This window comes from Triticum aestivum, chromosome 1A (genome assembly GCF_018294505.1).
Source record: "Triticum aestivum cultivar Chinese Spring chromosome 1A, IWGSC CS RefSeq v2.1, whole genome shotgun sequence".
Classification (NCBI taxonomy): domain Eukaryota; kingdom Viridiplantae; phylum Streptophyta; class Magnoliopsida; order Poales; family Poaceae; genus Triticum; species Triticum aestivum.
Window position 1 is genome coordinate 450,703,378 of NC_057794.1, and position 12,570 is coordinate 450,715,947.

The 12,570-nt window shown below is 42.3% G+C and overlaps 2 protein-coding genes across 3 annotated transcripts in view; both read left to right on the forward strand.

The window, feature by feature from the left end:
- LOC123055417 (RAN GTPase-activating protein 2) overlaps nucleotides 1-2,271 on the forward strand; it is a 3,186-nt gene extending 915 nt beyond the window's left edge. Inside the window, exon 2 of the mRNA XM_044479434.1 lies at nucleotides 354-2,271. Within this exon, the coding sequence (XP_044335369.1) occupies nucleotides 382-2,034 (1,653 nt within the window). The 5' untranslated portion in view covers nucleotides 354-381 and the 3' untranslated portion in view covers nucleotides 2,035-2,271. The remainder of the gene's footprint in view (nucleotides 1-353) is intronic.
- Nucleotides 2,272-4,966: 2,695 nt separating this feature from the next.
- On the forward strand, nucleotides 4,967-11,510 carry LOC123055426 (uncharacterized). 2 transcript variants are annotated; one of them, XM_044479445.1, is made up of 9 exons: nucleotides 4,967-5,224; nucleotides 5,610-5,823; nucleotides 5,945-6,058; nucleotides 6,516-7,525; nucleotides 8,612-8,785; nucleotides 8,877-8,993; nucleotides 9,268-9,447; nucleotides 9,928-9,974; nucleotides 10,889-11,510. In XM_044479445.1, exons 1-9 carry the CDS (start codon nucleotides 5,174-5,176, stop codon nucleotides 11,232-11,234), a joined length of 2,253 nt encoding a protein of 750 aa, XP_044335380.1. In that variant the 5' UTR covers nucleotides 4,967-5,173; the 3' UTR covers nucleotides 11,235-11,510. The 2 variants fall into 2 exon arrangements, with proteins under 2 accessions (XP_044335380.1, XP_044335389.1); XM_044479454.1 differs by having other exon boundaries at nucleotides 6,543-7,525.
- Nucleotides 11,511-12,570: the final 1,060 nt, after the last annotated feature.

Here is a 12,570-nt window from a genome sequence, read left to right on the forward strand (position 1 = left end):
GAACTCCTGTTATTCTGTAATTGATATTGTTGATTTCCTCTGTAAACCAACCACTTTGAGCAAAATGCTTTTCATCACGGATGAATGAAGTTGTTGTTGTCCTTCTCCATTTTCTTAAATGAAGATGGGTGCCCCCTTTAAGAAGAAGAAAAATGATGTTGTTGTTACACTGCAGACTTAACTATGTTTTACCAACTGGTATTTAGCTGTATATATCCTTGTTGGTACTAGTGTTTGGTACCTCAGGGATAGGCCCTCCAATTGCTCCACTAATTTCGCTGTTTACTCAATATTACATTACTTTCTGTAATTTGGGATCATGCTAATGCCTATTCTTGGTGATTTACCTGTAGGTTGCTGTGTGAAGTGCCACCTTTCCACATGGATTCAACAGCGCAAGATTTCCAGCCCCGGACATTCTCCATCAAACTGTGGCCACCGAGTGAAAGCACTCGTCTGATGCTTATAGAGAGGATGACCAAGAACCTGTCCGCCGAGTGCATCTTCTCTCGCAAGTATGGCATTTTGAGCAAAGAAGAGGCTCATGAGAATGCTAAGAGGATCGAAGGGGCGTGCTTTGCTTCTGCAGAGGAGCATTTCAAGAAGGAGCCTGATGGTGATGGTAGTTCTGCTGTCCAGCTATACGCAAAAGAAACTAGCAAGCTGATGCTTGAAGTCCTGAAAAAAGGCCCAAGGACAACCGAACCAGAAGCACCTGTTGTTGATACACCTCTTGAGCCTGCTGATACTGTGTTTGACATATCTGGTGGCAAGCGCGCTTTCATTGAGGCAGAAGAAGCAAAGGAACTTCTCAGTCCACTAACAAAACCAGGAAACTCGTATAAAAGGATTTGTTTCAGCAACAGGAGCTTTGGTATTGGTGCTGCCAATGTTGCTGGCCCAATTCTTGAATCAATAAAATCGCAGCTCACAGAGGTAGATATCTCAGATTTTGTCGCTGGAAGACCCGAGGACGAAGCCCTTGATGTAATGCGCATATTCTCCAAAGCTTTAGCAGGGTGTGTACTGAGGTACCTGAACATCTCCGACAATGCTTTAGGTGAGAAGGGTGTGAGGGCATTCACAGAGCTGCTGAAATCACAGGGCGACCTGGAAGAACTATATGTGATGAATGATGGCATATCAGGTGAAGCTGCAAAAGCTCTATCTGAGCTTATTCCATCAACTGAGAAGCTTAAGGTTCTCCACTTCCACAACAATATGACTGGTGATGAAGGTGCTATGTCAATTGCTGAGATGGTTAAGCGTTCTCCAAACCTAGAGAGCTTCAGGTGCTCCGCGACAAGGATAGGATCTGATGGTGGAGTGGCATTGGCTGAGGCATTAGGGACATGTACTCGTCTGAAGAAACTTGATATCAGGGACAACTTATTTGGTGTGGAGGCAGGGGTAGCTCTCAGCAAAACCCTTCCGAAGCTTGGTGGCCTCGTTGAGCTCTATCTTAGTGACCTCAATCTTGAGAATGAGGGTACAATAGCAATTGTGAATGTCCTCAAACAGTCAGCGCCTCAGTTAGAGGTCCTTGAAATGGCAGGAAATGAAATAACCGCCAAAGCAGCCAAAGCTGTAGCAGAATGCTTAACGGCAATGCAGTCGCTCAAGAAGCTGACCTTAGCTGAGAATGAGCTGAAGGATGATGGGGCGGTGACAATCGCAAAATCTCTGCAGGAAGGCCACCCGGGTCTGAAGGAGCTTGACGTGAGCACGAATCTGTTTCAGAGGTCTGGAGCCCGGTGCTTTGCTCAGGCTGTCGCAAACAAGCCAGGTTTTGTGTTGCTGAACATCAATTCGAATTTCATCTCCGACGAAGGGGTCGACGAGGTGAAGGAGATCCTGAAGGGAGGCAAGAACTCGCTGGAGGTGCTTGGCCCGCTGGATGAGAACGACCCCGAGGGGGACCCTGAAGATGACGAGGAAGAGGAGGATGACGATGAGGAGGAGAGGGACGGGGACGATAATGGCGATGGCCTGGGCTCGAAGCTGCAGGGCCTGAAGGTGGAGGAGGAGGACTAGTCGTGTCTAGGGTTGTGGCAAGATTAGCTCCTGTCTTTTGCTCCGGTTAGCTTCTGAAATGTTCACCGTACGGGTTAAAAATTTTCACATGAAGAGAACTCACTGTGGCTCAATTGTTTTGAACCGGGTCAAGCACAAGCAGCCAGTTGGGCGGTTTATCTGTACTTCTGTACTAACTTCCGTTGAACATTTTTTTCTTCATGTTTTTAACACAATCGCTGAGATATTTTCGGAACCTGCACTATGCCGTGATGTGTTATCCGTTGGATCCATGGGGTTGACTAGATGGTGCCTATGTCGGCAGTGGCAGACTGATCCAAGCACCGTGTGCGTAGCCCTGTGCGTTTGGTTTATTCGGTTTACATGGTTCGGTTTATACGGTTTTTCGGTATGTATGGTATTAATACTTCGGTAAATACGGTATGAAATTAAAATACGGTTCGGTTTCGGTATATACCAAATTATTTCGGTATGGTTTCGGTATATACCATAAAAACCAAAGTTGACGCGAATTTGAAAATGACGTAATAATAATTTGCAAATTTATGACTCAAAACACATTCTATTTTACACAAATAGTATATGACTATATATATAAGTATATATGCATGCATTGACTCATCTGTTGATGGTTATGGACGTGCTTAGCATTTTAAAAAGAGAAAAATGACAATGTTACAAGAAAAATGTTGGTGCTTAGTAGTGAATTTGACTCATGTACAAGAAAAATGACAACTTGTACGGTTGTTCATCTCAAGAAATATAAATTTATCTTTTACTTCGGTTTATTCGGTTAACCATTCGGTTTTTCGGTATATACCATAAAAACCAAAGTTCAAATCGGTATGAAAAGTTCATACCATACCGAAACCAGAAACCATAAAAACAAAAAAATCGGTTCGGTTCGGTTTATTTTTGGTATGGTTTTTCGGTTCGGTTTTAAAATGCACAGAGTGACGTGTGCGTGTGGTTTCTATCTATCTACAGATACAGGATAATGATATGATACAGCCTGCATCTGCATGGGCACTGCCGCTGAGTTGGACGAGCCAACGGCCTAGAGCGACAGTTCGGCTTTTGTATTCTCCGCCGTAAAAGGTTGTATACATGTCGTACATTGTTCTATATGTTGGTACTACTACGTACTCCTACTTCCTTCGTGGCTAAGACATGATTAATGCCGCCGCGGCTCTCCCGTTCACACGTCCCGTCGCCCTCTTCCGTTTCCTTGAATTGAATCATGCAGCTGCATGCCCTTTCTTTGGAGTAATCAAATTTTGCAACTGGGACCTTCCTCCGAGCTCCATTTCATGATTTCAGTATGTGGTGCTTTGATTTGTTCCGAAATTGTCCTTGGAGAAAAAACACAATGGCGGTCCAATCCAGTCACCTGTATTCTTTTTCGAGACCATCCTTCACCTTTACTTGTCACGTACTTTTACGCAGTTTTCTTCTTGAGAAAGACAATCCTTTTTCTAAGTCAATTGGGACAATCTTATATCTAAGTTTTATGATTCCAACAAAGATCGAGCAGTTGTATATTTTTTGGACGCTGATAACTGCCACACGTGTGGCATATACGACATGCACCCACACACCGTGTGTGGTGTGAGTAGGAGGCAGCTCACACGGGCTGTGTGTGGGCGGACATTAGAATTGCTCATACGTGTGGGCGCGACTACTTCGTGCCACAAGTCCAACAAATACTACTCATCTCCACCCCGTGCGTGTGGCACGAAACAAAAATGCCCACATGTCCTGACACAACTACGTTTGGTACCCCGCGGGATGACGATTTAGTTGCCATCCTGGTTGGCAGATGTAGTTATTTGGGATGGCAAGTGTAGTTGTAAAAGCATGGCAACTCTATCTGTTTTGGTTAACTATAGTTAACATGTCTAATTTATGGTAGTTGTCGCGTGTAATCAAACCGTAGTTGCCATGTGTGATTAACTACTTGCCACATATGGTCAAAACAGTAGTTACCATGTGTGTTTACCTAGTTGTCACGTGTGGTCCAACCATAGTTGCCATGTATTGTTAATCACAGTGTCCATGTATGTTTATCTGGTTGCCACGTACGCGCAACTGCAGTTGCCGTGTAGCAAAGAATCACAATTGCCATGTGTGTGTACCGAGTTGCCACGTTCACGTAACTGTAGTTGCCGTGTAGCAAAGAATCACAGTTGCTATGTGTGTGTACCGAGTTGCCACGTTCGCGTAACTGCAGTTGCCGTGTAGTAAAGAATCACAGTTGCCATGTGTGTGTACCGAGTTGCCACGTTCACGTAAGTGCAGTTGCCATCCACAAGGTAGGAGTGTCATGTGGGCGAAAAGCAGTTCGCCCACACGCGCATGATCTAGGTGGTGGCTGTGTGGGCGAAAAGCAGTTCGCCCACACAACGCAGCTGGCAAACAGCGTGGTGCGGGCGTGTGGGCAAAATCTCCAATGCCCACACACCAGCCCCGTCCTACGTGGCACACCAAATCCACCTTTTCGTGTCAAGATTCGTGCAAAAGACAGTGAATGGCGATCCGGACGTGTGGGCGAGTTGGGTAACGCCCACACGTGTGGGCGTTAGTATTTTCGTATTTTTTTTGAAATGAAGCAGTTGTATATTTTGGAAATATATATACTGTGCTAACTTTAGTTGACCAGGAAATCACTAATAGTTACTGTTACCTTTGTTTTCAATTATAAAATGTTTTGCATATTTTAATATAAACTATATGCGGACTGAAATGAGTGAACAAACACACTAAAAATAGTCTACGTACATCTGATTCATGAAAAAATTAGAACATCTCATAATATCCAAAACGGAGGGCGTATATTACGAAAAGAGGATACAAGGAGGGGCTAAACGTAAAACCTACGCGCTGTCCAGCCGGTAAAACCACACCGCTCGAGCCTGAGCGGGTCTCTCTCGGCCTCTCTCCCGGGTGCAGCCTCCTCTCTCGCTCGCCCTCTTCACTCCAACTCGCCCCCTCCCCTCCCCCCCTCCCCTCCAATCCCGCGATCAGAGGAATCCCCCAAACCCTAATCCCCCTCCCCTCCGCGCAGCCGGAACCATCCACCTGTGGCCGGGTTCCTCTGCTTCATAGCCGATCCTGGTTCCTTGGCTTCTAGGGTTCGGAGATGGGCGACCACATGACCGTCTTCCGCTCACTCCGCGAGCTCTTCCCTCAGGTACGCCCGATCCCCCTTTCCATCTCGCATGGGGGATATCGGTGTTGCTCGGATGAGTAACGGGGGATGGTTGTAATTTTGTTCGGCGGCGAGGCGAGGGTTTGGGTTATTGGTAATTAATTACACCTGCGGGAGGAAACCTGTTACAGATTGGGAATAGTGGATTTCCATTCGGACGCACTATGATTTTGCCGTGAGGCGGGGCGGGGGTCTGATTCTAGTCCCCTGCGGAACTAGGATTATTTCTAGATCGATTCATACTGCCTCTGAAAGGGTTCGATTATTCTTGTCAGGGGAATTGCACGGGTAATAATAAGCCATTTAGTTTCTGGGTTGTCCATGGCTGCCGTCTAAGTGGTGACACTTTTTGTGCGCCCTTTCGCAGGTTGATCCCCGCATGCTGAAGGCTGTCGCGATAGAGCACCATAAAGATGCTGATTCCGCTGTGGTCGCCGTCCTTGATGAAGTCATGCCATCTATGATGGGTTCGGTCGAAGTCTCGAGCGTCCACCACGAGGCTGCGGTATCTAAGTTCGATTTTTTCAGAAGCTTAACCGTGAATCAAGATGCACGTGAAACAGGAAGTTCATCATCTGCTGGTAAGTATGAAGACTGATATTACTCGATCTCTGTATCTGAAGGCTGTCGCCATAGAGCACAATAGAGATGTTGATTTAATGGTGGTAGCCGTCCTTCACGAAGTCATGCTATCTATGGCAGGTCCAGTCGGAATTTCTGGTGCCCATCATGAACCTGCGGAATTTACGAAAGATTTATTCAGAAATGTATCTGCTAATCATACTGTGGGTGAGACAGGAGCTTCATCATCTGCTGGTAAGTAAAAAGATTGAGATTATGGGCCAATCTATGCTTAGTGTAAAAGACGCTCCATCAGGGTGCTTCTATTGATTATCTTAGATCTAATCAAAATGTTTGCATGCATAGGTTTTATCGTTGTGTAGGGATAGTGTTTGGGATCTTCTGGGTTTAGGATAAGCTGTGGGCCCAAAGTTAACTCATGTAGCAGTAAGCACTTGGTGGTTTGGGTAGAAACGTAGTACTGCCAGTTTTGCAATTTAACTTATTAAAATTATACAAGTGTTAAGTAACGACCCAAAGGCTGTGTTATATGGGCTTTCTTATTCTTTGACTTGAATTTCTATCTTGCTCATTGAGCTCATGTGGGTTTAACTTCAGCGCTAATCTGTACAAAGTCCTTATCTTCAATAAATTGCAAGAACATTTTCTCTGATATATAATTACTCATTAGAACCTTTCCTGTTTTCTGAAGTTATGCTAATGAATGGAGTCAAATCAGGTTCTGATATTCATGTTGATGAAGCTAATGGAAATGTTGATTCTGCAATCACAACTGACATGCAAGAAAATGTTGTGGGTGAACTAGATGTGACTTCATCATTAGAATTGATGAATGGACAACTAGATTTCCCTTCCTGTTCTGTGCCTGCACTTAATGATAAGCAGTGTGATTTGGCCGTTCAAGATTTCTTAAACGCATGTAATGGTCGGTCTTTGTGGAGTGAATACATTGATGAATCACTCCTGGGGAAAAATGGCAATGACAGCATAAATCTTAATGTTGCTCAAGTCCACGCGCATGATGTGGACATCACAGGCCCATTTGGGGAATCCATCTCTGACACTATCTCAGATGCTATCTCTGACGCTGAACATCAGCAGCGCACTATGACCCTTGAAGATTTCTTAAAATCGTGTTACTCAGATCATTCAGCTAATCAAGTTGGAAATGGTGGATCTTTATCAAGTGAATATATTGTTCAATCACTCATGAGGAAAAATGGGAGCAACAGCATAAATCTTAATGTTGCACAAGTCCAAGAGCAAGATTTTGACATCACAGTCCCAGTTGGCGATTGCATTTCCCAGGATAATCCTTTGGAGCTTCCTTGTTATCATGCAGATGTGGATAACTCCTTTTGTTCCAAGACTTCTACTGGTGTTCCTGACAGTGTAGTCTCACCTAAATTTCTCAGTACTGAAAAAGACACCCTTGCACCTGTGCTGGATTTTCCTATTCCAGACACCCAAGAATCCTTTGTTGGTTCTGGTGGAGTCTTAGTACACATGGATAACAACTGTGACATTGATTACAACTCCAAGGATAGAGTTCAGCATGGTGACGCATTCTTGTCTTCTTCAAGTGAGTTGATACCTGATTTGAATTCGAATCACTTTGCCTCCATGGCTTCAGCTCATTCAAGCCACTCTGTTAGTATTGAGTCACTTGAGGATTCCATTGCTGATGCAAAAAACAAAAAGGTACTCCAATTATTTTAACTCCCACCATGCTGGCTTTTTCCAAAACATTTGTTGTATATACACTTTCTTGGGCACATTACTCTCATGTGGTTGCATGCGTGTATGGTTACAAGTGCCTGTGGTTATGTGGGTTATACTTAGTTGCACACCCTTTCCTTTATCTTGAAAAAATTGCATGGCATGAATATTTACATCTAGGTTGATGACTTGCTTACCAAATGTAAGAAGAAGAAAAATGAAGCCACTTTGGCATTTTGTGTTAGTAGTAGTATATAGATCAAATTGGCAGGTTAGACATGAAGGGCACTGTTAAAAGAGAATGTTTTGCTTTAAACTCACAAGCTAACCTCAATAGATTATGTTTCATGCACTGAATAACTGAAATGAAGTGAAAGAATGATCATGCTAAAAATACCATTTCAGTCAACAGATTCAGAAGCACTTATAGCAGAAATGAGTAGTAGGAATTACTGATATGATCGTATGGAGATTCAGCTGCATTTCTTGAAGCAATGTGCATTTGGTGCTAGCTGACTTGTTGTAGTCACTAGTCAAGTCCAGGCTGTAGTAGGTTGACTGGAATCACTGTGGGTCATTGTCAGTGATTCTCGGCATATTAGCCACTTGCATCCTCTTAGGATGGCATGCCAAACTTATAGTAGAAAATAAACTGCCTTATTGCTGGTCTAGGAGCCACACTTCGATCCATCCTAGACTAACTTTTTGCAAGCCGCATTCTACATACAGTTTCCTCATATTTTGAACAGTTAACAGCTCTTTCAGTGTCTAAGGAGCTAAAAACTAGGCACTGGCACCCTTAAGGTCTGTACTAGTGTACTAGGGAGATATAATCTTAAAACTTTCTGAAGTTGCCATACAGATAATCATCTGCCACATCAAATTTTTTTCCTGTACAAGAAACTGAATCGACCATGATTTATCTGTTTTAGTTTACTCTCTGAATTAAAAAAAACTATGTACACTGATTAATTTAAGATGCAAAATCAACTTTGTATATTATAGTGACTGATTCGCCGGTAACTGCTGAAGTTGGACACTTACTCTTCTGCTGTGACATTAATGCAGAACGATCTGTTACCCTCACTTGAGCTGGTTACTAAGATGATAGAGGATGTAGAACTTCTTGAAGAAAAAGCTAAAGTAGCCAAGCGTGAATCATCTATTTCTGGTACAAGCATTCTCACCAAAGTTGAGGAGCTCAAAGAAATGTTGAATCATGCAAAAGAAGCAAATGATATGGTTCGTCCTTTTATCCCCTGATCAAACTTTATAAAAGAGAGAACTCTTTAGTTGTCTAACCTAAAGGAGTCATCAATTGTGCTATATGTAGCATGCTGGTGAGGTTTTCGGCGAGAGATCTATTTTGACCACGGAGGCACGGGAGCTCCAATCTCGACTTCAGAGGCTGTCAGACGAGAGGAATAGTTATCTAGTTGTTATTGAAGAGGTATTATCTTAATGCTTTCTTTGATGGTATTTTCTTCATCTACTGAGCTTCCTGACAGAACATGGAATGGATGGTCCATCATGTTTTATTTGTCTTCAGTTGTTTGTCCTTTAATGATGTTGTTACACAAAATAATTTTATGAGAAAGCATAATTACCTAGTACAAGTTAAAAAAAATTAAATTTCATATTGGATATATTGAGTTGCAGAAGTATTTTTAGATTATAAAAGTTGAGTTGCATCTAAACACATCTCTGATCTGATCTATATATAGATAAGGCAAACTCTCGAGGAAAGATTGGTTGCTGCACAACAGGAATATGAAGCAGCTGTGAAGGAAAAAGACGAAAAGGAAGCTTCTGCTCAGGCACTACTTAGTGAACAGGAAAAGGAGATGAATTCCATTGTTGAAGAATCAAGAAAGTTGCAGAAAGAAGCGGAGGAGAATTTGAAGGTATTTCCGTGCAGCCTTTATATGCTTTACCTTTGTGTCTGTAACTTTCCTGATAATAAATAGTATAAACTTTGGACTGCTATCAACATCTGATACTGAATATCATTATTTACTGTATAATAATATCTTTTATGGGTACTGCTCAAAGTGTCTCTTAATTAAATCTACAGAGCAATAGTTAATCCCTTTAAAGGTAAAAATGCTTCTTTATGTTTGATACTCCCTCCGTTCCATATTAAGCGTCGCTGATTTAAAGTTTGTACTAAATCAGTGACACTTAATATGGAACAGAGGGATTACTGATTATCATTATTTATGCTGTCTTAGAAAAGGTTTTATGGGTAGTGTTGTTCTTATGGAGTTTATACACATCTGTCTTTTAGCACTGCTAGAAGTAGTATGTGTTGGGAGCCCATATTATGAATTAGTTTGAAATTGATTTCAATTGTTGATGGCGCATGTGTATTGTTGGATGTGCAGCTGAAGGAGTTCTTGGTTGAGCGGGGTCGAATTGTTGATACACTACAGTAAGTTATCATTTCATGTCAGCTACTTCGTGTCGCTAAAGTTTTCCATAGCAAGTAGCTTATTTAACTAATTATCTCTGAAATTAAACTGAATTTTGATGACTCTGGAACTTCAGATTATCTTGTGCCATCTTTGGAAGTTAACAACATGCTTACCACTCTTGCACCTTTCAGATTATGTAGTTTGGCTATTTTTCAGACAATATATAATAGTCTTCTCAGTGAAGCAAGAAATGACATTGTAAATAAGATGATTCTTGTAGCACTTCTGTTCAGAAATAAGTGACATTTTAGAACTCATGCATTCAAACTCCCCTGGGTGGACAACTAATATACCACCTCTTTACACTAATATGAATTGAACTGCAAAAACGTCTTACATTAGCTTACAGAGGCAGCAAAACCTTTTTTTTTGCAAACTATTCTTTCTGAGAAGGCAAGGGGAATTATGTTCTACTCCCTCCGTTCCTAAATATTTGTCTTTCTAGACATTTCAAACAGACTGGAACATACAGATGTATGTAGACATATTTTAGAGTGTAGATACACTCATTTTGTTCCGTATGTAGTCACTTGTTGAAATCTCTAGAAAGACAAATATTTAGGAACGGAGGGAGTATTAGAGTTTTCATGCAAACTATTTTTGCAATAATATCGCCCCGACATATTAGTACAAAGAATAACGTTAAAGTTAGACATTGGGAAGTGGGAACCATGCCCATGTCTTCAACATCATCTATTTACAAATAGTGAGTATTCCATTTGTTTTTTGTTTGTTTGTTATTTCAGTGATGTTTGGAACTGTTCAGGCATCTAATCTGAAGGATCAGTCAAAACTATAAATATTTAAATTCTTGATAATGCTGTGTCAGTTTATAGACGGAGTACTGAAACATATCCTTGTCCTTATGCAGAGGTGAGATGGCTGTCATTTGCGAGGATGTGTCTCAACTTAAGCAAATAGTGGATGAGCGCTTATCTTGGAGCAAGTTGCAGCGATCAACAATGTCAAGTCTCTCCTCTTCGCTGCATTCTTCGCTTCACAGGAGTGCTAGTTCGTCAGACAGGACCACCGAAGCCGTTGAGTCTAAAGATAAACATACAGTTGCTGAAGTTGCAAGGCCAGTGGCTGAGGATCCGGATGTCGACGGGAGAAAGGTTGAAATGTTAGATGGCTGTGACAGTGAAGGTGCAAGCTCTGTGGGTGAAGACAACAGCAAGCAGCGGGGTTCCAACGAGGATGGCTGGGAACTGTGCTGAACTGAAGATGGCTGAAGATCGTCAGGGTTTGCCTGAGTTTGCTCCATATAAATAAATAAAAATGGCGGTAATAATCATTTAGAACCGTCTCTATTTTGTGCGAGCAAAATTAGTGAACTTGCGGGACTTGTCATGGAATAGCTTTGCCTTTTGGGAGGCGACTGAATATCAGTAAGTTAAAATGGTGCTGACATGATATGTATATACCGAGATTCTAGCTTAATCTATAGTATAAATAAATGATTGGTGCCATGTCAATGCCAATTTTATTGCACAGTCGCTTGGTCTCAGCACATGCAGTTTTAGCTTTGTCCTAACTCAATCTCCTTTTATGAAAATATATGTAGTAGTAGATGCTAATATGATTTCTATAAACTTGAATCAGATGTAACAGAATTTTACCTAAGACAAAGAACTTCAAGTGAATTGATAACAGAATGAGTAATTTAAAATTAGGGGGAGGGGAGGGGTTATCACCTCTGTACCTTGTACCCACACGGATTGTAAATGCTTTTACATCTCTTTATTTAATTGTAGCCTATACCTTTAAGCTACATATTTTCTACCTTTTTTTTATTGTAGCATGATCCTACAAACTCTATACCTTGTAATTTGTAATTTGTGTGTGTGTGTGTGTGTGTGTGTGTGTGTGTGTGTGTGATGGAGGGGTATTACACCATGGGCAACGACCATGCGTGTAAAATATGTGAATATAAGCATGACGTGGGGCGTGTGTGAAGTGAGGCCGCTCGGGACATTGAGAAAGAGGAGTCAACAGCAACTCCAATGCGCCGACCCAAACGGACGATGATTTTGTTTGTTTTTTATCTGTTTGGGTAGGCCTGTCTTGTTTTTTTTTGGTCAGTCGTGCACCCAATGCTGGTGACTCATTTCATGTCCGCGCACAGATTTGAAAAGGCACGCGGCCATAGATCATGCCAACTACCATGCGGTCGTCCAAAGTTCATGCCAACGGTTGGCATACAATGCCAGCCTTCAAAAAACCCACCACACAGTTCATGCTGGCGCATTTGCCAGTGGGCGGCACACATGCCAGCACACAAAAGGGACGGAAAATTCGACCACACCATCTCGGCCGTGGTCATGCCATCACACTTTTGAGCATACAAAAAAGGGATGGCGGTCGTCGCCATAGATCACTCGTCGTCGAACTTGAGTATGTCGGCCCGCATCTTCTCGAACCATGGCCTCTTCCTCGACAACACGGTGTTGACAACGAAGAATTCTCAGCCGGTGTAGCCTACCGTCCTTTCTCGGGATTTGGGGATGCTGGGGGATGAATTCAAAGAGGGGATTTATTTGAGTGAACAAAATG

What these genes read in the sequence shown, in the direction of transcription:
- LOC123055426 (XM_044479445.1), top strand. Translation starts at nt 5,174, where the DNA reads ATGGGCGACCACATGACCGTCTTCCGCTCACTCCGCGAGCTCTTCCCT. An exon ending in CTGATGCAAAAAACAAAAAG is followed by an intron (nt 7,526 to 8,611) that starts GTACTCCAATTA and finishes ACATTAATGCAG; the next exon opens with AACGATCTGTTACCCTCACT. An exon ending in ATCTAGTTGTTATTGAAGAG is followed by an intron (nt 8,994 to 9,267) that starts GTATTATCTTAA and finishes ATCTATATATAG; the next exon opens with ATAAGGCAAACTCTCGAGGA.